Source organism: Mauremys reevesii, linkage group 3 (assembly GCF_016161935.1).
Source record: "Mauremys reevesii isolate NIE-2019 linkage group 3, ASM1616193v1, whole genome shotgun sequence".
NCBI classification, from domain to species: Eukaryota; Metazoa; Chordata; order Testudines; family Geoemydidae; genus Mauremys; species Mauremys reevesii.
Window position 1 is genome coordinate 14684252 of NC_052625.1, and position 26982 is coordinate 14711233.

Genomic DNA, 26982 nt, shown 5'->3' on the forward strand with positions numbered 1-26982 from the left:
TTTTTTACCACATTCTGCCACACAGAACATGGACAATCCATTCTCTCCATTCCCTCACAATCTTCTTCTGGCCTCCTTCTCCCTGCATGGAAGCTGGTCTCAGAGGAGTCCTAGACTATTTGTTGCAGTAGCAGTGAGACTCTGGACAAGACAGTCCACCCAGGGAAACACCAAAAGGATTTCTGTTTGCATTAAACTCTGCTACCAACTGTGAGCTCATTTACAAGGCTCACTCCATGAGAAAGCTCAGGCTTCAACCACAACCTCCCTTCAAGATGTTCTGCTTGTAGACATATGTAGAGCGGCCACATGGCGTTCAGTACATACTTTTGCAGTGCAGTATATCTTAGTGCAGGACTCTGCAGCAGATGCCTCCTTCAGCATGGCAGTTCTCCACATGATCATTCCATCTTCATCCTCACACCCTCCTCCAACATAGGTACTGCTTGTCAATCATCCTCAGTGGAATACAATAGGGACCATCATTTGAAGAAGAGGAGGTTCTTCAGGCTGTGTGTGTGTGTGTCCCTATTTGTATTCTACTTCCCACCCGCTTCCCCCTCTGCTGCAGATTGGTCAATTCATGGTAGAGAAGGAACTGGATATAGTCGGTCCACCACACCCTTTATTGCCTTGGATGGAAGCACGAGGCAAGCCAGGGCACGTGCACGGACCGACAGACACTACTTTCAAATACTCTGACTCTCGATGCATGGTGTGCATGTGTAACCCTCAGTGGAATACAGTAGGGACCACACCTCTTGAAGAACCTCCAGGTATGGGTAAGTAACCTTCTCTTATTACTTCCAATGGGGCAAGAACTGCAAATTTTGCTGCTACATTAAGGATTTAGAGATTAATATTAAATCTATTCTAGTGTAGCTGATGAGGGTATGAATAAATGTGTAATCTCATTCCCCTCGATATAATTATTTCCAGAAATCTGAGCGATTGACTTGTTGGTATAGAAAGGTTAATGCTGCACCTGTTTCCTTCTTTCGTCTTTTTATCAGCTCTGTCCCAGTGAAGAATAGGTGTACAGCTGAAGTCTCCTCCAAGTATAATTTCCCCTTCCTCAAACTGTTGCAATATTTTAAAGAAATTCTTTTCAATTTTTTTTTATTTTACTTTTCCTTTTGACTGGGAGCATATGACAAGCCCACTGTTATTAACCCAGCAACTATGCTCCACCTTTAAATTGATCTTTAATCTGAAGAGGTATGTGGTCAGCAAATATTATGCCCACTCCTCTTTTCTTTGGCTGAAGTAAAAAATGTCCACTGAAGCCGACTACTTTTCATGCCCAGAATTTGCCCCTGTGGAAAATTTAGTTTCTTGAAGTAAAATGATCTGAGAATGGGGGAGGCTGAGTTCTGACTGGACATTTTTCCTTTTAATGACATTATTTAGAACTTGGACATTCAAAGATGTTACATTAAAGGGAAGAGCCATTGAGAATAACTACTTAGCTTATTGAAAGTTGTGTGTGTGAATCACTGACTGTTTGATGGCATATGAACCCTTTAGTATGGCACACCTCTCTCAATTCTAATTCTATTGTATTCACCATTGTATTCATGAATATGGCTTGGTTTCTTATGATTCAGCTCCACTTCCCCAGTTCCCTCCCCTGTCCTACCTTACCCTTACTTTAAATCATAGAATAAAAAACCCAAATAGCATATAAATCCATCCCCAAGGAACAGCTGACTGAAGGAGCTGAGTTAATGGCTTCTGAAGATGATGGTTTCAGTCATGGAGCAGGAATCGGAGAAGAGAGAGTGAAGTGAGTCCAGAACAAAAACAGAAGAGAGCCTGGCAGGGTCTGGAGTGAGGGGATCAAAAGGGATAGACATTGAGAGAGCATGATTGGCAGAAATGAGACACGGCTTAGAGAAATGTAAAAGACCAGAATGGGGGGAGTATGTTACCTAGTAGTGGGTGTGATACATGAAGGGGGAGAGAATAGTTCCCTTTGATGAACACCCAGCCAGCCAGATAGCTGTAAAATCCCTCTTGGGTTGAAAGGGCTTGAGGGTATCCCACAGGGAGGAATTCCCAAGTGCTCCTTCCCGGGTTAAAAGGGGTATTTTTGCATTTGGGTGGTGGCAGCATTTACCAAGCCAAGGTCAGAGGGAAGCTATAACCTTGGGAGTGTAATACAAGCCTGGAGTGGCCAGTATTAATTTTTAGAATGTTTGCGGGCCCCCACTTTCTGCATTCGAGTGACAGAGTAGGGATTTAGCCTTGATAGTGGGTGATGTTGAAAGTGTGCGCGCTCCTCCTCCATCCCACAATGTAGGTCGGCTCCCCAGACTAGGGTTAGGGTTACAAAGGGTAGAGCTCCCAGGGGGAAAGTTAGGGTTAGAAAAAGAAACACTAGCAATGCTCGGGTTAGACCTGGAGATAGGATTCCAAAGAATAGGGCTGCTTGCCTGAGGGTTAAAGTTGGGATCAGCAGGGCTCCCTGGCCTAGGGTAAGGGTTGAAAAGGGCAGTGCTCCGGCCTAGGGTTAGCGTTGGGATCAGTAGGTCTCCCCAAGCTAAGGTTAAGGTTTCAAAGGATAGGACTCCCAGCCTAGGATTAGGATCACAAAGGGTACATCTTCTCGGCCTATGTTCTGCATTCAGCCCATAGGGATTCCAGGACTAGGGTTAGGTTGGGGTCACTAGGACTCCCTGACCTAGAGTTATGATTGCAGTCTGGAGGGCTCCCTGGCATAAAGTTAAGGTTACAAAAGTTAAGGCTTCTTGACCTAGGGTTAGCATTGGGGCCAGAAGGGCTCTCCTGCCCAGGGTTAGGGTGACAAAGGGTCGTGCTTGCCTGGTTAGGGTTAAAAAGAGGAGGCTCATGGGTTACGGGCTTGATGATGAGTTTTGGTGGGTGGGAAGCACCCCTTTGCAGAACCCACTTGAGGAAAGTAAGAGAAGCATGAGGCAAGGCTGCCCTCACGTCATGGAGTACAAGACAGGGTGGATAGCCCCATGTGCTGTCTAATTTTGACAGCATCCGCCCATACCCTCTGATCGTAGTCCAGGAGGTCTGAGTCTGGTGGCACCAACCAAGATCAGCTTCTGGCACACCAAGAGGGACTAAGGTTGGAATTTAGCACAGATTCTGCAAGGAGGTCCTCCCATTGGCAGCCGCTACAGACCTGGTCCAGGTTCTGAGGAGGTTCTGGTAAAAGACTGCAAGCTCAGAGAGGTCTTAGGGGAGTTGCCACTTGTATTGGCACTCTTGGAGGCATGCTCTGGGCACAACTGCCTGAACTGTAAAGGAGTCTCTGCAGGGCCTGATGGTGGAAGGTGTGCATCTGGCTGAGGATGTAGATCAGGCCATGTCCGTCCTCCCACAGGAGGGCAGCCCAGGACACCTGCAGAGACCCTGTGCAGCCCTGGCAAGAAAAATTCCAGGATCTTCTTCTGGAGACTGGCCAGGGTCCCCGGTAACAGGCTCAGGATGTTGAACCAGAGCATGGACAGGACTAGATGATTCATCACCAGCACCCTCCCCTGCAGGGAAATGCACTGGAGCAGCCCCATCCACCTTCACAGCCAGCCAGACAGCTTGGCCTCTAGATTTGGTCCAATTCTCCAGCAGGAAGTAGATTGTTGGCAGAAAGGTCTATGCCCAAATAGAGCAGCGGACCTGTGCCCCACTGGATGTCACCGAGCACAGGTGGGAGATAGCCTGTCTGCCACCCTTTCCCAACCATCGGGCCAGAAATCTTGACCCAGTTGACTTGAGTGGGAAAGGAGGAGGTAGTGAGGCCTGGAGGGACCTTGCCCAAGAAGCCAGGGAAAACATGACAGCAGACCCTCAGGGAGAATAGGGCTATGCCCAGCTGAAACTGGGGAAGAAGACTGCACTAGTTGTGTTTTGGTTTGAAGTACTTTGATAAATGTGACTTCTTAAAGGGCTCCTGAAGAGAAATGATGGCCAAAGAGGCAGGGTGCCATAGAGCAGTGTTTCCCAAACTTGGGACAACGCTTGTGTAGGGAAAACCCCTGGCGGGCCGGGCCGGTTTGTGTACCTGCCGCGTCCGCAGGTCCGGCCGATCGTGGCTCCCACTGGCCGCGGTTCGCTGCTCCAGGCCAACGGAGGTGACGGGAAGCGGTGGCCAGTACGTCCCTTGGCCCGTGCAGCTTCCCGCCACCCCCATTGGCCTGGAGCAGCGAACCGTGGCCAGTGGGAGCTGGGATCAGCCCGACCTGCGGACGCAGCAGGTACACAAACAGGCCCAGCCCGCCAGGGGCTTTCCCTACACAAGCGGCGTCCCAAGTTTGGGAAACACTGCCATAGAGCAACCTCTCTCCACAAGGGGGCACTCTAGAGTTACCAGCAGTTACAAACATCTTAATCCCTTTGATTTTTCTCCAGCACTGAGGTCCTGTTCACTGAATTCTACACCTGGCCAGTTTATTCAAAATGTCGTCATGCATCTTGGCATTTCAATTCTTGTTCCCAAAATTGTGGACTCTGCAGTACCTTGGTGGGAGTTGTCAGCACTCTGAAAATGTGTCGTCTTTGGCATCATTATCACAGAACAGGAGCTCTCTACCAGATGTGGATGAGGGCAGTTGCTGATAATGGCCACTGCGGGCGAATGTGGAGAATGAGGGCCAAGGAGACCTGTATGCAGCAGGAGTTAACTTTCAGTCAGGAAGCAGGGAACAAGTAGCTAGACAACAGGACACGGGACCCTAAGAGAATTGTGGGGAAGGCACTGGAGGACTAGCAGCTCTCACTTGTTATCACAGCACTAACCTAATCAACACTACTGAGAGGTTGTGTTGGGGGCTAAGGAGGTAAGCTCACTCAAGGTCTGCTCTATATCCCCACTTGTGCCAACCAATTTGTGTTAACATAACCACAAATAAGTGAGCAGGTTTTTTTGTGGTTATGGGTAGGATGGAGTTAACAAACACTTGAGTTATACCTTGTGTTAACTCACTAGTGAAGCCAGGCACAGTAATTGATACACTGGTTGGCCTGTTGAGGACTTTTGTTCTGTTTTTGAGTCCTTATTTTAATTGCCTCTGAAAAGTTTCTCTTTGAGTTGACCTGGGCTCTGATCTCTAGCTGTTGATGTAAGCTCAGCTTTGTGCAGTAGTTACACAGAGGCAAGATGACAATTTGTGCTACTGCATACAATTGTGCATACAGTTAAAAGGGCTTTTTATTTTAGAAAGGAATTCCCAGGACTATTGGGGGGGGGGGATTTTTCAAATGTTGTAACTCTTCTAACTACAAAATTCATGGACAGGGCCAGAGATCCTATGCTTAAACCTCACCAGCGTCTCCCTTACAGACTCTGAATGAAGGACCACAATTTTAATACTACTTCAGACACTCCTGGTAACTTCCTGCTTACAAATTCCTTCCAATTTGTCATATTTCTGCAAAATAAGTCAAATCCAGACCTGGTGCAAGTTGAGGCAACCACTGCTGCAAGTACTTGCTTCCATCAGGTTTGAATGTTAATAATAGATAACATTTAAATGAATAGCTTGCAGAATCTAGTCACCCAACATCCCTCTCTCCTGTCCACCGAGGAAATCCAATTTTGATATGAGACAAGGCCACTATACATTCCTCTCCACTGTAAGACTCTATTAGGCCTACAAAACCCCCATCCATAACCCTATAGCATCTTTCCTTCATAGTGCAATTAGATTCCCTCTCCTCTTTGCCCTTCTCCTTTTCATTAACTCTGTGTCCATGTATCACCCCTCCCCTGCACCAATATGCAACTGCCTTTGCTCTGCTGATCGCCAGAGGGATCCACAAGACATTAAATTAACTTTTGATCACCAAAAATTGAGAAACAAACTTTTAGCCATTACCAGAATGGATAGTTCAGACATTACTCCAGAGACCTGCAAATGAGACTGGGGTTATATACCTGGCTCTGACATAGATTTCCTGTATTCCCTTAAGCAGATCACATCTCTAAATGTTTAAATAGCCTGTAATTTTGTGTGGCTCAATTACTGAGTGCTTCATTTTAGACAAATAGGCCCTAACTATGAGGTGCTGGGTACCCAAAACTTCACCTGAACCAAATGGTGTTTTCTTGAATTAACAGTTTCTCTGACTGGAGCTCCCAGTAACTGAGTCATCCAAAATTAAAGGTCACTTTAGAAACTTTGTCCATAAAGCTTTTTAAGTTGTTGTAGCATGACCATCACTGTAGTTTCTCCATACTTCCTTTTCTTACTGGCCCAGTGTGAGGCTTAATTCGTTGTTTATAGAGTGTATTCAGATCTGTAGATAGAAGCAGCTATATCGTGTGAAGTTTTATTAAAATGAATAAAATATGAATTTATTGTAAACAAAATATCCTTGTGCAATATCATGAACAGTAAAAATCTTTTGTACACAATTTAAAAAAAATTAAAGTTTGCATAAGTATAAAACCCACACTGCAGGCATTTCATTCAATGAATAACTATATACAAATGAAGTCAACTGTATAACTGGCAGAGCTAATGTGATGTTCAAGCAAAGTTCAAATCTCCCATCTTTAATGTTGGCTGTGGCACAAGAACTACTTTTAGGGTCTCTGAAAACTAGGATGGTTGAGAATGAGCCAAAGAAATGGGAACAAAGGGACTATAGCAGCAAGAGACGTTCATCCTGAGGCTCTATCCTAGTAACCTGTCAGGCCCTGAGTGCAGACTCCCAATCAATATTTGATGGAGGAGCCTCCTCAAAATTTTGTCCTACCCGCCATGGAGCCTGCACCCTCTTCTTCTCCCAGGCTAGATAATCAGATGTGGGGTGATCGTCCAGCTGGTCAAATTCATTAAGGCTGAAACGAACTGCCAGCTGGTTCACCATTCTTTTCAAGGCAAGAAAAGCTGCAATGATCTGGAAGGTGAGGAAGAGGGCAAAAATGATGTGGACTGCTCGCTCCAGTGGCTGGATCTTCAAACCTTCATTAAAGAGCACGAAGAGGATTATGGGCAACTGCAGGAGGAGACTCAGGAGCCAAAAGCCAGCCAGTTCAGGTACCTACAACAGTAAGACATTATGTCTAACATTAACAGTTGTTATAGCATGGCAATGGAACAATGCAAGCCATGTGTACACAGTGGAGTACATACCAAAACCAGGTATCCTGTAAAAATCCATTCTCCCTCTTCCCAAAGCCTGCGTATGCTATGGAATTGCTAAGAAATAGGATTGGTTGAAAATTTTCTGTCTAAACTATTTTTCAATGAAAAATTGGGGTTTTTGACTAAGCTAAATTATTTGCCAAAAACCATCTCTTTCATCAAAAAACAAATGCCCCAAATCTGAAATTTTTAATTGGTTATACAACTGCTGTGCCTCATGGGAACTGTATTTGAGTTGCCTCATGTACCCCTTCTTATGGGCTTGGCTCCCACCTGAACTTCATCTTCCATGAAGCAATGTGGCTATGCAACTCTTATAATGCACCAGCTCCCTTAAGCAAGAGAGGAGACAATGGTGTATCACATATGATACAGTCTAACCAGTGAGTAAAGCTGATTGAGAATAAGAGGAGCATGTGGTACCTGAACCACAACTCCCCTGATGTGCTATAGTAGCATTTCAGAATTCAAGTATTTCGGTTTTAACTTTTTGCTGAAAAGTCAAAATTTTCAGCAGGGGAAACCCCATTTTCCAGCCAGCTCTACTATGAAACAAAGAGACAACATAAATGTTTAGCCAACAACTACTCGGAAAGCAGTTTACTATTCAGATTTTTGTTTTAACTAAATCCAGGGCTTCAGGGAGTTAAATTCAGTGGACGATCATGGGCTTCCCTGGTGTTCCCATCACCTTCTAAAATCTCTGCAGAGAAGTTCTAGCCCTGCTGCTGCACCTAGTGAGTCCAAAACATCCTAGTAACAGCAGAAGCAGAGTTAAATGTAGTCACTGGCCTTCCCCCTGTTCCTGCCAGAACTGGCAGCCAAGTGTGATCCTCTTTACCCCCATTCCCCCACAGTGACAAGTGGACACAAGGTTGCATCTCTGGCAATGAAGTCTATAGGATGTTCAGCAGCTCAGGTGACATGTGCAGTAGCAGAGTAAAACTAGTGGGGATAGAGGGAAACTGATGAGAATCAAACTATCAGTATCATTAAGGTCGTGCTATAGGCTGGAGCAGGAAGCACGGTCTTCCAAGGGGAATTAAATTAACAGAGCAATAAGTCAGGACAGAAGAAAACAATAAATAGAGAGGCAGAAAAAGGAGACTTGCACTGAAAGTTTAGTGTCAGTACATATCAGTATGGAACAGAGCCTAGTCCCTTGCTCCCTGGATCAGCCAGCTCTAGGAGCATCACATGCTACACTACTCTATCCTATAATACGTCTAAGCAGACCCACCATATGCCGGAAGGCTTCCAGAGAGCTGCATGAAGCTGAAGAGGATGGTTTCAGTGACGTGAGGTCGCTGGAGCAGGAATTAAAGAAAAGAGAGAGGGAGAATGAGGTTGGTATCCCCAAAACAAAAAAACAAGAAAGGGGGGAGGAACTGAAATGAGGGGACAAAAGAGACAGACAGACACTGAAAAAGTATAACTGGCAGAAGAGAGGCTCAGACTGGAGAAATGCATAAAACCAGAATGAGGGAAGTAAATCATTTAATATGAAGGGGATTTTGAAATTTGTGTGTGCTCCTCGTCCACCCCACAACGTAGAAAGACTAAATTTAAGTCCTTTGTTTATTCCAGGAGGCTTACAAAGACCCGGTCTCATTCTGTCCTTTTGTGAACTTCAGAAACAAAGGAGCCTCTGCTCACTTGTGCAAAGTGACCAGCTCCTTTAGCTCAACTGCCAGAGCAGTTACCTAGGGACATAAACCCCAGTTCAAGTCCAATTCATAAGTTCTCCTTTATAAGTAAATATAATTCTGATGTGTCTCTAATTCAAAGCATCATACTCAGCCTCCTAAGGCTCCTGAACTGATGCTCAAGGTGGTCAACAGAACATACCTTCTCCTGCAGGTTGCCCATGTATCCAAGATACAGTCGGATCGCCTCAATTAGAGAGGCTAGGACGATTACTGTGACCAGGATGAACTTGTAGTAATCTGGCAAGACTGGGTACTAGAGAGAGGAAGAAAGTAAGAATTCCATGGGGACGGAATGCACTATCACTATTTTATACAGCTCTACAGAAGCTTATGGTATTTGTGATCTGGAAATTCATGCAGCACTGTCAATGTTCCTAAAACCGGACAGGCCATAGCCCCCGATTTTTCAATCAGCTTCCAACCAGACCTGCCACTAATTCTGTCATGAACTCCTTGATCTCCAACTACTCTGATATTTCTACTGAGACACTGCACTAAGTATCACTTTCTATGTCTGGGTTGAAGGTAATAAGTAGAAGGGCCGAGTATAGGGTGACCAGATGTCCCAATTTTGGGGTCTTTTTCTTATATGGGCTCCTATTACCCTCCACCCCCATCCCAATTTTTCACATTTGCTGTCTGGTCACCCTAGCCGAGTATTAGGGCTTGTCTTCACTACCGGGGAGATCAAGGCTGCTGCAATTGATGCCGTGGGTGTCGATTTAGCGGGTCTAGTGAAGACCGCTAAATCGACAGCAGAGCACTCTCTGGAGGACTCCGAAACTCCAGCACCACGAGAAGATTAAGGTAAATCAACCGGAGAGCATCTCCCGTCAACGCAGCACAGTGAAGACACTGGGGTAAGTCGACCTAAGCTACGTTGACTCCAGCTATGTTATTCACATAGCTGGAGTAGTGTAACTTAGGTCGACTTACCCTGGTAGTGAAGACAAACCCATAGTCTTGCATACAGTGTGAGGAAACAAGTTTAAGACAGGCACCACAGATGTTGGAGAGGATATGTCCCCTCAGGACTTACCTTCAGCTGAAGCATGACAACACTGCTCACCCACCAAAATGGGAAAAAGTAAAGGTTGAAATAGAGGGACATCTGCAATGGCAAACTGGAGACTATTTCATTATCTAGAAAGAGAGAGAAATCTTCATCACCCAAGGTCTGTGCCAGACATTCTCTTTCCTACATACAGCAGAGAAAGATGCTACTCTACTTTAAGACATAGCAACTTCAACCAACACATTAATGGTTGGACTCTGAGATCAACCAAGTTCAACATTAAATATAGTGTGTTACAATGTCCAAGGGAAGAATTCTGCTACATCATTCCCTACTGTAGTCTAAAGAATCTACATGACAAGGTGTATACAAACCTGCACCAGGAAGGAAGGGATTAAGCAGCTGTTCTGCTGCCACACTAGCAAAACATGAATGGGTGGAAGAGACACTCAAAAGGAGAGCAGGCCAGTTCAGGAAAGAAGTAGACAGTGGAGGTGAACTGACCTGCACTCTGAGCTCCTGAGGCCTAACTGTAGCAACGTGGTAGTCTCATCAACAGGGCCTAGGATTAAGTGAGCATATATATTTGATTATCCTCAAATTAAAATTGATCCCTAAAGATCAGAACTCAGGCATGCTGGTGGGGAAGCTTGCATTGCATGGTCTCCATACAATACTTTTCTTTTGTATAGAAAATTCTAGAGTCCAGCAATGTCAATCCAATGTGCTTTTTTAAAAAGAGAACCACCAGATTGGAATGTACATTAAAGAAAATGGAGCTACAAATCAAACACTATGGAGAGAAGAAAATTAGATGCTAAAACCCAGAAACACAGAACTTTGACCCCTGCAATATTAAGAGGGAGGTAAAGTTCTACAGTATTTAGAATTTGCACATAGGCTCAAAAACCTAGACACACAAAGTATAAAAAGCAAGTCCGTAAAAAATGAGAACACCAGGGAACGGTTTTGTTTCAACTGGCAAGTTTCCTTCTCCCATTGTCCAATTTATTGATATCACATTAAATCTACTTGAATTAGTGATCAATAAACTAACTGTTGGAAGTTTCTCACATTACTCAAAGTGCAGCTCATAGAAGAATCAGCAATCACCACCGTTTGTGGGTGTGGACGGTCCTCTTTATGACTGCCTCACCTGTACTTTCGGTTAAGTGTCCCTGCTTCAGCAGGTCCAACTCAAATTTAAACACCTAAAATATCAGCTAAATTTGGTGGCAGTGGAAGCCTGATTTATTTTATCTCTTGAAGTGCTTTCTGATCTCTGGATGAAAAATGCTAGGTAGTAGTATCTGGTAAGTTACACTGAGTGCCTGAAGGGATCAGTGGTTGTCAGAACAGTAATATTTTTACAGAAAGACACAGTATGTTTTGCCGTAGGCTGGTGTCTAATGGTACCCCACAATGTACCATGTTTCATAATTTTTGATGCTTTTCTTAAAGCCCCAGCTTCTGGAATCCTGTGATTGTGTGAGAATCTCAAGTTTCATTTTTAAGATGTTTCTAGGCCTCTGACAGGAAAAGCTGGGGGAAAAAATCTCATGATTTTGATGATGGCCTCCTGAGTTTGGGGGTGGGAAGCCTGACTTGTGATTTTTGAGCACGTGGGGTTGGCAATACTGTTTGGCCCCCTACCTAGGATCTAGCCCCCAATGAAGACAGGCTCAGGGCCAGGCTGCTGGTACCTAAGCCAAGCAGGGGTGCGGGAACAATTTTCATAGTGGGGGAACCGAAGGCCAAAACCATGTATTAGGGCTGCTACTTCTAGCCAGGGGATGCAGCACCTGTGACGCCAACACTGTCGAACCCGACAGAGCCGCTTCCCCAAGCCAGGGTGGAGCAGGGAGGCGCCGCGCTGGGCTGAGGGGAAGCTGTTGGCGCTAGGGGGTCGTTCTCTCCCGCCCCCCGGCATGGAGCCCCAGGGCCTCTGCGCGCGGGGACACCGCGGAACCAGGCAGGAACGCGCTGCCTCATCAGCGACCCCAGCGCTATAGCGAGGCGAGCGCCGCCATCTTCGTTCCTGGCGGCGACCCTCCCCCCCCGTGAGGCTGCCGCCGCCATCTTTGTTGCGGGCAGCGGAACCGTTCCTTACCTAGGCCGCCGCTGCCTCGGCGCTCCGGGCCGGTGCGGTTGCTGTCGCTGAACACAGTCCGGCTGAAGGAGCCGAGCCTCCTTCTGACCGGGTCCGGCAGCGCCATGCTGGCCGCGCGTCCAACCCGCTGCTATGGCAACCAGGGCAGAGACGCGAGGCGGCAGGCGCCGACGGAGCGGGGAGGGACCACGCCCCCTGTCGGTCAATGGGTGACGCGAGCACGCGCAGTAGCAATCATCGAAGCCGACCCGCTACCCGAGTCACCATCCCCAAAGGCTGGGCGGGTGGCTGGGCGCTGCGCCTTAGGGAGGCACGTCTCTGCCCCCCGCTCAGGCGGGCTCGGGATTGCTGCCCCCAGGCAGTGCCTGGCTGGTGTCACCCCAGGGCTGGGGGGCAGAGCTGGATTAACACAGGGGCTTTAGGGGCAGCAGCCCAGGGACTCAGGCTAAGGGGCTCCCCGCAAAAATAAACCCATAGTTCTATACAGTTCAGTGGTCACCAACCCTCCATCACAAGCCACTGGTCGACCCTGGACCCTCTGCCAGTCGATCGCGATCTCCGGGCTGCTAAAAGTCCAGTGGCGCAGCAGGGCTCAGGCAGGCTGCCTGCATGCCATGGCCCCACACCGCTCCCGGAAGCGGCTGGCTGCGGGCACATGGCTGCGGCCCCTGTGGGGGAAAAGGCTCCATGCGCTGCCCTGACCCCAGCGCCAGCCCCACACCTCCCATTGGCCAGGAACTGCCCTAGGCCAGACTCTCCTTCTGCGCCTAAACTCTCTCCTAAAGCCCGCACCCCTCACCCTCTCCTGCACCCCAACATTCAGCCCCAGCCTGGAGCCTGCATCTAAACGCCCTCCTCGAAAGTAACTAATATAAGAGCTGTTCTAAGGTAAGAAGTAGGCTATTTTGAATTAACTTAACTATATTCTACATGTTTTAAGACTGAAATGTAACCACAGTATGTTAATTAAAAGGCAAGTTTAGTACAGCGTTAATAGCCCGATGTCATAATTGTGATCATTTTGTTTTAAATTAGGAAAAAGACTTATATACCGGTGCTCCACAAAATCTAATAGCCCCAGGCCCACAGAAGAGTTAATCCAGCCCTGTTGGGGGGCGCTAGTGCCCTGGTGAGCCTGTGCATGTGGCTGCAGGGTGTTTCCCACCCACCACAGCCACCCCAAAGCCTAGATTTTCACACAATATACTGCTGTCCCAGGAGTTGCTTTCAGGGCACCTGAGTCCTTCCAGTTTTCCATTTCCTAAAAGTTTATGATCACTCCATGTTTGTTCAAGGAGTATCGCAATACTAAGCAGGAGTTCTGTGTTTATGGGAATAGTGCAGCGGAAGGAATATTTGATGGGATGAATAATGAATGGTGATTGGAGTGGAAAGAAAAGCCAAGTGTTGACATTGTAAGAGCCATTCTTTGGCTTAGATTGAATGTTCATGACACTTGTTCAGCGATTCATGGTGAATTCATTCACAACTCATAAATTTACTAGAAAACGCCCTCCACTCTGAGACACTTCCCTCTTGAATGAGAAGCTGGCTGTAGTGACACCAGTACATATTTTTTAAACTACTTTTGAATGAGTATTTTGTGACCCTTAAAAAATGTTACTGCAAAAGTGTCCTGTTTTTGTTTTTGTTTTTTATTTTGAAAACGTGGTCACCGTAATCCTACATACATGTGTCTACAGGACCTAGTAAGGAATAATAGTTTGCTAAGATTTTCACCAAAATATTCAGGGCCCAATCTTCCCTTGTCTGCAGCTGATACGTTTATGACTTTTGGCAGGAGTATTGATAACTCCTTGTATTGATAACACAAGGCTCCTTGATAACTTGTATTGATAACACAAGGCCAGCTTGTAGTTTTAGCCTAGCTGGTGTAACATCAGAGTGTATTCGTGTAAATGTCAATCCCTTTTTAAAAATAATCCTATTAAACTCTTTCCCTTGATAATATTCTCTAGGAGTGAGTTCCACAGATTATTTGTGACTGTACAGAATTTTTATATCCATTTTACATTTCATCTCCCCTCATGCCCAGCAGTACAAACACAGAATTTTTGTTTACATGTAACCATAAACATAAGTATAGTGCTAGTAAAAGGTGTTGGCACTAGATTGCCTTCACTGAGTTTCCCTGAACAGTGGGAATAGATGTGGGCAGGCAGGACCTTATTCCTTGAATTGCTCAGAAGAGATGTTGAGGAGGAAGAGTGTATGGGCAGCTTGGAGAAAGCTAGAGGTAACCGGGGAGAGGGGGCGGTTCAGAAGGGAGGTGATTCCTGGGTGGGAGTGAAAGTGGTTGGGAGTTGCTAGCAATTAATTAAAGCTGACAAGGTAGTTAAGTGCTGTGCCCATTTTACTGCTGAGGAAACACCATTAGGGTCTGATCCTGTGAAATGCTGTGTGCACCTTCTGTTGACATGTAGGAGCTGAGAGAGGGTTCAGTATAAGTCCTAGGTATGAGAAGAAAGGTAAGCCAATCAATTTAAATGTTCCTCATAAAATATCAACTTGAAATTTTAAAAGACAAAATGATATAGCTTGTTTCTAGAATCCAGGGGTCCTGAATAAGACTCCCAATATCAAGCTCCAAAGACTAGACAAACTACCTATGAAAGCAAATATAAATAGTATGGAGTGGTTCTAGAGATAATTTTTACGTTTGGGGAAACATTATAAAAAGGAACGGGTCTCAGAACATTAGAGTACACTTTGAATTGAATTGCCTGAAACCTCATCTTATTGTTGTTACCTTGGTCTTGGATAATTTAATGCATTTTAAGCTACTGATGCAATATCCCTCTATTCTGAGGTAACCCTATGAAAGGAGCAGGTAGACATGGAGTAAAAGTAAGGACATTTTTCCTTATAAGTTGCATGATGATGTGCTGCTCATTTGCCAGTCACTCGGCCCAGATACCCTGATCTCCCATTCTACTTTTCTAATTTTATAGGCCTAATTCTGCAAACCTGTCAAGCATGAAGTCTCTAGTCACATGAGTATCTCCATTACAGGCAATGGGACTAGTCACGTGATGAAGCACACTTGACATAGGGAAGATTTGCAAAACTGAGCCCTCGGTTCCCAGAAATAGTGGGAGGCAGCACAGCTTAACAATCAGTGAAGTGGTAAAACTGAGCAGCAAGTAGAGGAAAGGCCAGTGGAAGGCGGATACCAAAAGAAATGCATGGATTTGCCATGTGCACTTGGTTTTCAAATTCAGGATATGAGTCTGTAATATTTGGCAGGGCTGTGTGTTTAGCAGATGGCAAGCATCCTACTTGCCCCGGTGAAAAAAATTCACACCTTTGTTTAATATTTAATTTTTATGTACATGCATAAAATATTCCCCAAAGATAGAATATGGCTGTATTCCAGCTAATCCTATTTAGTTGTCTTGTGGCTTATGTACCCATCTTTTGTGAATTTAATGAACAGGAGATTTCCTCTGATTTTATGTAGTGTGTTTTTAGTGAGCAGATTCTTCCATTTCAAGCAAAAGGGGAACGTACATTTTTAAATAACAGCAGCTGAACTGGTAATTTAGTGCTTTATATAAAAGTGGGCCATAAGAGAAGGAAGAACATTAAACTGCATGTGACTGGAACAGTTCCAATATTTATACAGATGGTCATTGTAAGTGTTAAACTTTTATAGTATGCCTGGATATTAGTCTCTTTCTTTTTTAATGGAAAGGAATTCCATTGCTGTATCTCTTCATGTCTATCCACATATTAATGGAGGCACAAGTACCCAGGGACTCCAATTCTTTATGCTTTGAAATAAGCTACTGGAATGAGAAAATGTGAGGAAGAAATAAACTCTTAATTGCACAGCATATTAAATTACTGTTTTATTTCTCTCCACACATGCTAACTATAAATAAAACAAAAGTCTCCGACAATCTGCCTGTGAGCTTTAAATCAGAGGAATATTGGATCTCGGTGTATCCACAATTGTCCAACTAAATTGGGAGACACTGGCTGTGCTCCCAGACTGATGCTCCTGGGGCCCTCTGGCAACAAAACTAAGCCATAAACACCAGATGCAGTATATCTAACAAAATTTAATATCAGCAGTTTCTACGTTTGGCATTTTAGAAACACAGAGTTCATTTAAATGGTGCCAGAGGTTTATCTTTCCACCTGAATCATAGCTGTACTGCGAAATGTGTTGATTTGGGTCTTACTGACATTGTTTTCTTCTGGGTGCGTACAGTACATCCCAGCCTCGAGTGTGAGGTCATAGTCATAGCTCTGTGCAGTATAAATCATTCCCATCTCAGCTTTTCCTTTAATAAACTTCTACCTTTTTAAGATAAAGACTGTAACATGGATACAGTGTTGGTCAGCACATACAAGCTTAGAGTACAAAGACTGGCTCTTTTCCACTGTTAGGAGTAAAGAAGTGACAGGCTGAGAGTTTTAACGAATTACAAATACCACAAAGACTATAATATGCATGTTTGAAAAGATCATGTTATTAGCTTGACAGCCTCTGCCAGAGCAATTTTACAGCTGTGCTCCTGCTTTGCAGTACATTTACTTTTCTCTGTCACTAACACTCTGGTGCCTAGTGCTCATTTAACACCCACAGGATTTTTTGGGCTGGTAAACAATAATTATTACTACTGATGAGGCCTGCTTGAAGTCCCCTTTTTTCACCAGTTATTTATTTATATTTACACACACAATGCTATGTGTTAAATATATCTCTGTTATTGTAATCTAAAATCAGCATCAAGGAGGTGGCAAATAAGGCTGGATCTTGCTCCTGTTGAAGTCAACAGCGTTGAACAAGTCCAAAGGATGATGGATTTCACCGCTTCAGTGTCCAGTTAAAATGACTCTAGTGCTTACTTTATTATTATTGATTTTTTAGTTTTGTTGAAGTCTATTGGGAAACTGTTAAAACAGGCAATAACATTCTTGTGACAGAAATAGTGAAGGTCCTTATGGTTCAGAGAGCTATCGTAAGCATAAATATTTTGCGCCAGAAACTTATTTATACATAGAGCCTTTTACATTTACATCCATTTTAAGGCTTCTTTACATGTGTAAAGGGGCCTTTGTATAAAGGAGAATCAGGCCCTTAATTTTTAAAATGTGGCTTTGGAACATCCATCAAAGGCGAACTGCCATTGTTGGCACACTGTGTATCTTAAATCATGCTTCTCTACCACAACATCTGTGTTAACATGTGTATGTTTGTGTTAGATCAGGGATCGGCAACCTTTGGCATGCGGCTCGCCAGGGTAAGCACCCTGGCAGGCCTGGCCGGTGCGTAGGTTCAGCCAATCGTGGCTCCCACTGGCTACGGTTCACTGCTCCAGGCCAACAGGGGCTGCGGGAAGCGGTGTGGGACGAGTGATGTGTTGGCTGCCACTTCCCACCACCCCCATTGGCCTGGAACGGCGAACTGCGGCCAGTGGGAGCCGTGATTGGCCGAACCTGCGGACGCGGCAGGGTGCTTACCCTGGCGAGCCATACGCCAAAGGTTGCCGATCCCTGTTAGATTGTCTTAAAAATGTATAGACAAATTCAGCCCTCATTTAGACCTATGCATCCTCTCTGTCACAGGATTCTATAGCTACTTGTGACTAAGGCCAGAATCCAGGCCACGGTGTCTACTCAGATTTATACAAGATGGCTATCGGCAGCTCTCAAAGAAGCAAATCCACATCACGGTATGGCTGGGCTATGCTCTTGGTGGGGAGCTGTGCAGCAGGAATCCTTCTATCCAGTATTTTCCCCAGAAATTGAAATTAGATGGTGTGTTCAGTTTACAGGGGGGTGAAGGGCCGAAGGGTGAGACTGTGAGGGCGAAGGTGGGCTGTATAGCACCATAGTAAAAACTGAGAGAGGTCTTCTAGTCCAGTCCCCTGCACTCAAGGCAAGACTAAGTATTATCTAGACCAGTGGTTCTCAAACTAGGGCCGCCGCTTGTTCAGTGGGAGCTGCGATCGGCCGAACCTGCAGATGCGGCAGGTAAACAAACCGTCCCGTCCCGCCAGGGGCTTGCTCTGAGCATGCGGCAGCCCTAGTTTGAGAACCACTGATCTAGACCAGGGGTCGGCAACCTTTGGCACACGGCTCGCCAGGGTAAGCACCCTGGCAGGCCGGGCCAGTTTGTTTACGTGCTGCGTCTGCAGGTTCGGCCGATCGCCATCCCAGGCCAATGGGGATGGCGGGAACCCAAAGGATGTGCTGGCCGCTGCTTCCGACCACCCCCATTGGCCTGGAGCGGCGAACCGCTGCCAGTGGGAGCCGCGATCGGCTGAACCTGTGGACGTGGCAGGTATATAAAGTGGCCCGGCCCACCAGGGTGCTTACCCTGACGAGCCTCGTGCCAAAGGTTGCTGATCCCTGATCAAGACCATCTCTGACAGATGATTGTCTAACCTGCTCTTAAAAACCTCCAATAACAGAGATTCCACAACCTACCTAGGCAATTTATTCCAGCACTTAACTTCCTAACTGTCAGGGAAGTTTTTCCTAATGTCCTCTCTTGTTGCAATTTAAGCCCATTGCTTCTTGTCCTATCTTCAGAGGGTAAAGAGAACCATTTTTCTCCTTCCTTCTTGTAACAGCCTGTTATGTATTGAAAACTGGTATCAAGTTCCCCCATAGTCTTCTTTTCTCCAGAGTAAAGAAAACCAATTCTTTCAATCTTTCCTCATAGGCCATATTTTCTAGAACTTTAATCATTTTTGTTGCTCTCCTTTGGACTTTCTCCAATTTGTCCACATCTTTCTTGAAATATGGTGCCCAGAACAGGATACAATACTCCACTTGAGGCCTTATCAATGCAGAGTAGAGTGGAAGAATTACTTCTTGTGTCTTGCTTACAACAGTCCTGCTAATACATTCCAGAATGATGTTTTCTTTTTTTTTTTTTTTGCAAGTACACTTGACTCATATTTAGCTTGTGATCCACTATGATCCCCAGATCCCTTTCCGCAGTACTCCTTCTAGGCAGTCATTTCCCATTTTGTATGTCAGCAATTGGAGTACTTCGCATTTGTCCTTATTGATTTCATCCTATTAACTTCAGACCATTTCACCAGTTTGTCCAGATCATTTTCAATTTTAATCCTATCCCCCAAAACACTTGCAACTCCTCCCAGCTTGGTATCGGCTGCAAACTTTATAAGTGTACTCTCTCTGTCATTATCTTAAACATTGATGAAGATATTGAACAGAACCAGACCTAGGACCAGTCTCTATGGGACCCCACTTGATGTGCCCTTCCAGCTTGACTGTGAACCACTGATAAATATTCTCTGGAAATGGTTTTCCAACCAGTCATGCCACTTGTACTCCACCATGTCTGCCAGAGAAGTTTGCAGCTTCATCAAATGCACAAGCAGCCCTTGGGGTCCAGTTTACAAGCATTTAACTCTTCTAAGATGTGGGTTGTCAGAGATACAGCTGATGTGTTTTCTATAACCTGAAGATCTAGAAATGCATCTACTGGCCTGCCACTAACATCGAGGTAATATACACAATGACTTGACACTCATTTGCATCGGTGCATTCATTCAGCCATGATTGCAAATTTTTTTAAGGTTGTGAGAGAGTTCTTCTTTTTTTCAACTACTGAGTCTTTCACTGTTGCACCATGTGCTTCTAACCAATCAGTTGAGTTTCTTGCAGAAAGATAGTGAGCGTTTGCTGGTCGTGTTCAGAACCAGCGTCCAACTCAGGGTTAACAAGTGACAATGCAACTTAACATTGGCCTCCTGTTTGTAGCGTGTGGTATCTCTCTTGCTTAAATGGAAAGTATGACGCGACAGCCATGTTTGTTCACATAAACTGTGTTGTGTCTCCAGCATTCTTAACAGCCTCATAAATTACTTCTAAAATTGGCTATTACAGTGTCTGGCTTATAAGGCTTTCTGCATGTGGTTGCAGTCCAGAGGCTTGGTGTTTTGCAGCCTTTTCATGTAGTTTGTCAGCATTGGCTTGCTGATCGGTTTGGCAAATCAAGGTCCTCCCCTTTTACCAATTGTAGCTGTGGGAAGCTTTCCTTCTTCATAAGCTTTTTTGAAAGACGTGCACCAATAGCCATCTTTTGTAACTTCCATAAATGGGAAAAGTTTGACCTACTAACATCAGGAACTTCCTTTAGGTTGTGAAGACACTGTTTCTTCAGTAGGTAGCTGTATTTGTGCGTAGGGCTGTTTGGATGTAGATACACCACTTAAACTTTCAGATGACATTTTGGTATATTATTCATGTGTTCTTCATCTTGGTTGGTTTGACCACTGGGGGCGGGGGATGGGGGAGTTCAAGGCGGTGTGTAGGGAAATCCCTGCTTCTGTCCAGGCTGTGAAACCACTTTGCAGCCCTAAATTGCAGTAGGGAGGGAGGAAAGTGGGAGGATCTGCACAGCAGCAAATCCTGTAGCCCCACCTGTGGCCTGCCCCATGAAAAGAGTAAAGAAGGAGCTATAGTGGATCTGAGCTCCACATCATGTTGGGGTGTGCATCTCCTGTATGACCCCAATAAATGTTGCCCCTTGCACATCAGAACCATACCAATCTCATGATTGCAAGGACCAGTACAGCATGATTCCCTCTGTGTAGGAAGAATCAAGAAGCTTTACTTGTGTTCTGCACAGCCACTTATGCAGAATGCTTCTTGGGAGCTGTGCTTTGGAGTGCTAGGAGAGAGAATGTTCCGTTTTATTACAGACTCCAAACACAATGGTTAAATACATAATGTTTAAAAATCTCCCTCCAAACTGACATACATCTGAGTGTGTGATTAAAATCATGCAAGGACCGGATGCATAGCAGATTGTGTACCTGCAGCTGGTGGAGATGGATCACTGCAAACCATGTGTTATGCACACACATGGCAAAAAGGTCAGGCCTAGATCCTAAATAAATAATGCAGGAGAACAATTGTAATCTGATTGCTTAAAAAAACATAAGGGAAAGAGGACTATTTTTTACTTAGGTAAGGAACTACTTTTGGCAGTGGTCCCCAACGCGGTGCCTGTGGACGCTATGGCGCCCACCGGGGCATCTATGTGCGCCCGTGTACTGACCGGCGGAGAAGCATCCATTGAAACGCTGCCAAAAAGCAGCGTCATCAAGAAGCATCACTGCCGAAATGCCGCCGAAAAGCGGCATCACCAAGAGGCATCGCCGCTGAAATGCCCCTGGTTTTCGGGGGGCGATGCCTCTTGATGATGCTACTTCGGCGGCATTTCGGTGGCGATGCCTCTTGATGACGCTGCTTTTCAGTGGCATTTCAGCAGATGCTTGTCTGCCAGCCACGGTCCTAGGTGGCTCATCGTCCGGTGCCCGTCACTCGGAAAAGGTTGGGGACCACTGACTTACGGGGTTAGGCCAGCATTTTTTTCAAACCTAAATCTATATGTAGGCATCTGTGTACTCAGCATTTTTGAAAATTAAGCCATTTACACAGAACACCCATGACTTCAGTGGGGATTGCAGGTATTCAGCACCCTGAAAATCAGACCAGTTAGATGCTTACATTTGGATTTGGTTCCTGAAATGTAGGTTCTTAACTAATAGCAAACTCTGTTAGGTGTCTTGTTTGCTGACTGGTCTATAGTGAATGGATTTTCTTTAACCATGCTTCATTCCTGCACCTACAGTTCCTCTTTATGTTACAATAAAGATTTTTTTGAGAGTGCCTGAAAATCCCATGAGAGGCACTGTCTATGGCTGAGGCATGCCAGTAGAATGCTAGTTCAAAGCCTCTAATTTTAAACATAATTGGCTAAATTCTGCACTCAGTTACATCAATTCAATGCCACTGAAACCAAGAGGATTTCACCAGTGTAACCAGGATTTGGCTATTTGTTTTCATTCTACAATCAATAAATTGGGTTTTTCTTCTTCTTCTATGGTACCTTGTATCCATACAAAGCAAACTTGGTCAAAGTTCCCATCAAGTGGTGCAGGAGCAAGATCTTAACAACTCATTAAGTTCCCGAAAGGGTATTAGTTCTGTCCAGTCGTCTCTCTTATTTTAAATGGTAAGTTATTTGGGGGATGGACTTACTTAATATGTGTACAGTGTGTAGAGCTAGGTATTATTGTGCTTACATAGTGCTTTCCATCAGTAGATCTAAAACCATTACTTCAAAACCATTAATGTATTTATCACCACCCCTGTGAGGTAGAGAAGTGCTAATGTCCTCATTTTGAACATAAGAACGGCCATAATGGGCCAGACCAAAGAACCCTCTAGCCCAGTGTCCTGTCTTCCGACAGTGGCCAATGCCAGGTGTCCCAGAGGGAATGAACAGAACAGGTAATCATCAAGTGATCCATCCCATCGCCCATTCCCAGCTTCTGGCAGGCAGAGGCCAGGACACCATCTCTGCCCATCTTGGCTAATAGCCCGCTGATGGACCTATCCTCCATGAATATACCCTGTTATAGTCTTGGCCTTCACAACATCCTTTGGCAAAAAGTCCACAGGTTGACTGTGTGTTGCGTGAGGAAATACTTTTGCAGATGGGGAACTGAGGTTCACAGAGGCTAAGTGATTTATCCAAGGTCACACAGGAAGTCTGTGGCAGAGCAGGGAATTGCTGTCTGGTCTCCCAAGTCCTAGGCTACTTCCCTAACCACTGAACCATCCTTTCCTACTGTGAGGCCTTGATCTCACCTGTGGCACTTGATGCTATTGTAACATGACTAATTAACTATACAACCTGCCATCTTCAAAGGTGTAAAAACCTCCACATACTTCTGAAGAGCTTCCTGGTCTTCTACATCAAAAATCTGTAAACTACCAGAGAAGTCTGGGAGGAAAGTCAAGATTAATGAGTACTCTTGAACTGGGAACGTGGAGTTTACAGACAAGTGATCATTTTCTGGAAATAGAAATTGGAATTGGAATTTGCACTCCACCTTGTTCTCTTGGATATGGAGGTAAGATTAAACACCTAACCCAGAGTGCTGTGTGTTCTTGCTTTTCTCTGAAACTGTTTACGACAGGACTCTGAAAAGAAACTGTCTCCCATTCCGACTTTATCAACAGGATCTTGCCTGCTTTTGTGAACTATTGACTGCACAGCTGCAGATGTAGATTATAGCAGTGTATTGGGTCATAAACATTAAGCTAGTACAGGAACTCTTATTAGAAACACACTGAATTCTTGGACAATTCAACCCACGTCCCAATAAAACGCAGTTGTAAACCTCAGTTATTAGATCAAGAGACAAACACATGAGCACATTTTAAATAAGGGGTTCTTAAACTAAGGGGTTCTTAGTATGGCTCTGACCTTCCATGCCTGAGCTATTGGTAAAGTTGAAGACTGTATTGAAGTAGCACTATACATTGACTTTCTACTTTAATTTGAGTTAATTCACTTTGGGTCAGGCTCACTCCAGTCCACTGCTGTAACTCCACTGAAGCTGCAATGGGGTAATAGAGAACTTTTCCATATATGTGTTAGGTACTCTCTTGATTTGGGCCAAATATATGCCACACAACCCTGATCATCCAGAGGCAATGAAAAGAGAGAGTAGATATTAGCAATGCACTGGATTTGGTAGTTCTAATTTTAGGGTGACCAGATGTCCCGATTTTTATAGTCCTGATTTTTTGGATCTTATATAGGCTCCTATTACCCCCTCAACCCTGTCCCGATTTTTCACATTTGCTGTTTGCTCACCCAATCTATAAAAAAAAATCATGGGATAGAGCCTCATCTAGTGTAAACTGATCTCTCTCCATTGATTTTGATGGAGCCAGGTAAATTTACACCAGATGAGCTCTGACCCTTCAGTGCTAAGACTTTCTCCTCTTCTAAGAAACAGAGCCGCTTTAGTGGGCCGAAAGGGGAAAAAATTATGAGGGGATTTCAGTAGCCTTTGTAAATTGCCCATTCCAGTACTGAACAGCCTTCATTGATCATGCCTAAAGGTCTGTGTCATTTATTCTTTCCTTGAGTATTAAACATGGCAACCTACTGCAGTGTACTAGAATTCATGATTGATATTCCTGTCCTGTTAGGATAATTAGAAACTTGCCACTATCTGATTAATGGAAGCCTTGAGAGACCGGGATACGATTAACTTCATAAATACATGTTATGAAATCATGGCCAGTGGTCTAGTACTAATATATTTTTCCCTAAAGGACAGTATGTGCTAACACAGGAATAGGAGAAGATACAGTGCCATGAATAGAAAGGCATTCAGGAGTAAAAGGAAAATCCTTAAAGGCTGGAGTCTAACTCATGATCATTCCCTTTCAGAATTAGATCATCTTTTTTGCTCTCTCGCTTCTAAATTTAATCACTTTCCTAGATGCACACCACATTTCTACACAACACAGTGTACCGTCTCTCTCTGAGCCATGTTTTCTTACTGTAGGCAGGTGAATTCACTTATACAAAGGCATCAGACTGCTTGAAGAACACTAGATGTTTGCCTTTGCATAGTGAAATCCTTGGATAGCTGCTGACGTTGTTCCTATGCTGCCACCTCAGAGCATTTTTTGCAGTGAACATGGCTGGTGGAAAGGGTGTAGCTGGAGTTTTCCTGCATCCTGCTGATCCTTGTCTGCTGGAACAGCTCCTGGGAGCCTCTGGCAGCTGGCACAAAGTAAAGTAGCCTAGGGACTGGGCCTAGCACCTGACTTAGAGACACTTTTGCCTCCTCACCCCAGCTCAGCCAGTCTGAAGAATCGGATTCCCCTGAATCTTGCTGTCATCATAGGCACCGACTTCCCCTCTTTCCCATGAGTGCTGGACCCCGACTCTATCCCCGGCCCCGCCTCCATTCCAACCCCTTCCCCAAATCCCCGCCCCGGCCCCGCCTCCTCCCCTGAGTGCACCACATTCCCGCTCCTTCCTTTCCCTCCACTGTTTGGCGGTGGCCAGGCAGGAAATGCTGGGAGGCAGGCGGAGGAGCAGGGATGCGTCGTGCTCAGGGGAGGAGGCGGGCTGGGGTGTGAGGGGAGCACCCACTAATTTTTCCCCATGGGTGCTCTGGGGCTGGAGCATCCATGGAGTTGGCACCTATGGTTCTAATCACAAAATCGCACTCCACATTTAGTTCTTAAGTCCTCATAATGACAGATAGAATTAACCTGTGTCATAACCACTGTAGTCTTCGGATCAAATGACTTGTGGTATTTCCATTGCTTTTACAATACACTCTCTTTCCTCTGCAGCAGAGAACTCCTGTTAGACCAATATTTTGTTGCTATTTATACAGGATGCATTTTAAGGGGAGAGGTGCCAAGGTGAACTTAATTTCAGAATGTCGCATTACTAAAGAAAAAAGTATTCATCATCTACTGTTTCTACTGGGATAAGCAGAAGGCTTTAATTTCTTAGGGCTAATTTATTTTCATAAAAATGGACAGCAGCAAGGGTAGAAGTACTTTCAGTTCTCAGCTTGATAAAGGCCTCAGTTCAGCACAGCACTGAACACTTAGCTGAAGATGGATGGACTAAGCACATCATTAGATTTGAAGTGCAAGAGGGACCTTGACCTCTTGTCTAATGCAAGCCATGAATTTCTCCCATTAATTTCTGCACCTAGTTTAGTAACTCAGAATGGAATTAGAGCATATTTCTTAGAAAGACATCCAGTCTTGACGTTTAGAGTTAAGCATATGCTTAAGAACCTTGCTGATTCAGGGCTAAATACATAAAGGATTTTTGATACACTAATTCACTGGGGGTAGATAGATGATTAGAGGTGACTACTCAGCACATAGGAGTTGAAATCAATTACCAATTCCCTTTGACATCAGTGGGACCAGAATCAGGTCCCAACTTTAAGCATTGCTAAGAAACCCAGTGTAAGGATGAGGGGAAGAAGTCAAGGCATATATCCGTTTGGTGAAAAAGGTGAAAACCCCAATAAGGTTTTGGTTTTTGTTGCTTTTCAGGTAAACTTTAAAAAAAACCAACTAACCGAGCACACTTACCAAGAAATAACCATTTAAAAAAGTTTGTTTACCCCCCTCTAGACCCTGACTTTAAAACATGGCTTTCATCACTTTTGCACACAAGTCAGTTTGCAAATGCAAACTGATAAGAGTCTGCAGGCTGGGCACTTGCACAGGTAGCTTTTTGCAAATACTCTTCTGCACATGCAAGTATAGGTATAAATTTTCAAAAGCGACTCATGATTTTGGCTGCCTTAATTTTTGAGTACCCAACTTGAGATACTTTACAGAGGCCTGATTTTCAAAAAGTGCTGAGCGCATCTGTCCCTTCTGACAGTCTGACCCCTTTAAGTTGTCTGAAGTTAGGCAGCCAAAACACTGAAGTGCCTAAAATCATGAATCTGAAAATGTAGGGTTATTTTTATAAATAAACGTCCATGTAATATTCCCGCTATTGTTCCTTTGATTTATGGCAGAGTCATAAGAGAATGATGGGTAACTTGAGGCCAGATCCTGAAAATGCTTATAAATAGTCCCTTTTTTTATGTGGGTAGCCCCAGTGATTTCAGTAGGATTATTCACCCAAGTATGGATCACCAGTCTGAGCGTTTTCAAGATCTAGCTCTCACTTATCACTTAATGCCAAAATTGTCAAGCCACTTTCAATACTCTCTGCTGTGGTGGTTTGAAGAACTGATGATGACACCTTAAGGTTATACAATGGAAAGTCAAGGATCCAAAAATGTATTGCAGTGTTTTTGCTTTGTGCAGTTAGCTCTCGGGTCCTAAGGAGCAAGCTGAAAAATTTCCAATAGCCTCAAGAAAATTTTTCTAGCAAGTATCAAGCTTGAACGGCTTGAAGCAGGGAAATCTGAGAGATGTGGGCATTAAAACAAAAGAGGAAATAGTTGCTTACAATTCTGTCTTGTGAGAGAGTGAAGAATCTGGATTCTGATTATGTAAATTATGAGAGACGGCAAGGAAATAAAAGCTGACTCTTAAACTTTTGAATGGCAAAGTTACTTAACACACAAATCACTCTCAATTCACTGAGCTTGGAATGAGAAAAAGCAGTCGCTTGGTCTAGTTTTCCAATATATCTGTAGACAG

At 44.7% G+C, this 26982-nt stretch overlaps 1 protein-coding gene and 1 long non-coding RNA gene across 3 annotated transcripts in view; one reads left to right on the forward strand and one right to left on the reverse strand.

Moving 5' to 3' along the window:
* Positions 1–6263: 6263 nt before the first annotated feature.
* On the reverse strand, positions 6264–12080 carry TMEM17 (transmembrane protein 17). 2 transcript variants are annotated; one of them, XM_039528967.1, is made up of 4 exons: positions 11956–12080; positions 9870–9973; positions 8970–9083; positions 6278–7017 (listed from the first exon to the last, which is right to left on the reverse strand). In XM_039528967.1, exons 1-4 carry the CDS (start codon positions 12059–12061, stop codon positions 6664–6666), a joined length of 678 nt encoding a protein of 225 aa, XP_039384901.1. In that variant the 5' UTR covers positions 12062–12080; the 3' UTR covers positions 6278–6663. The 2 variants fall into 2 exon arrangements, with proteins under 2 accessions (XP_039384903.1, XP_039384901.1); XM_039528969.1 differs by lacking the exon at positions 8970–9083 and having other exon boundaries at positions 6264–7017.
* A 68-nt stretch (positions 12081–12148) lies between these two features.
* LOC120400430 overlaps positions 12149–26982 on the forward strand; it is a 77654-nt gene continuing 62820 nt past the window's right edge. The window contains exon 1 of the long non-coding RNA XR_005595800.1: positions 12149–12843. This is a non-coding gene — a long non-coding RNA (uncharacterized LOC120400430). The remainder of the gene's footprint in view (positions 12844–26982) is intronic.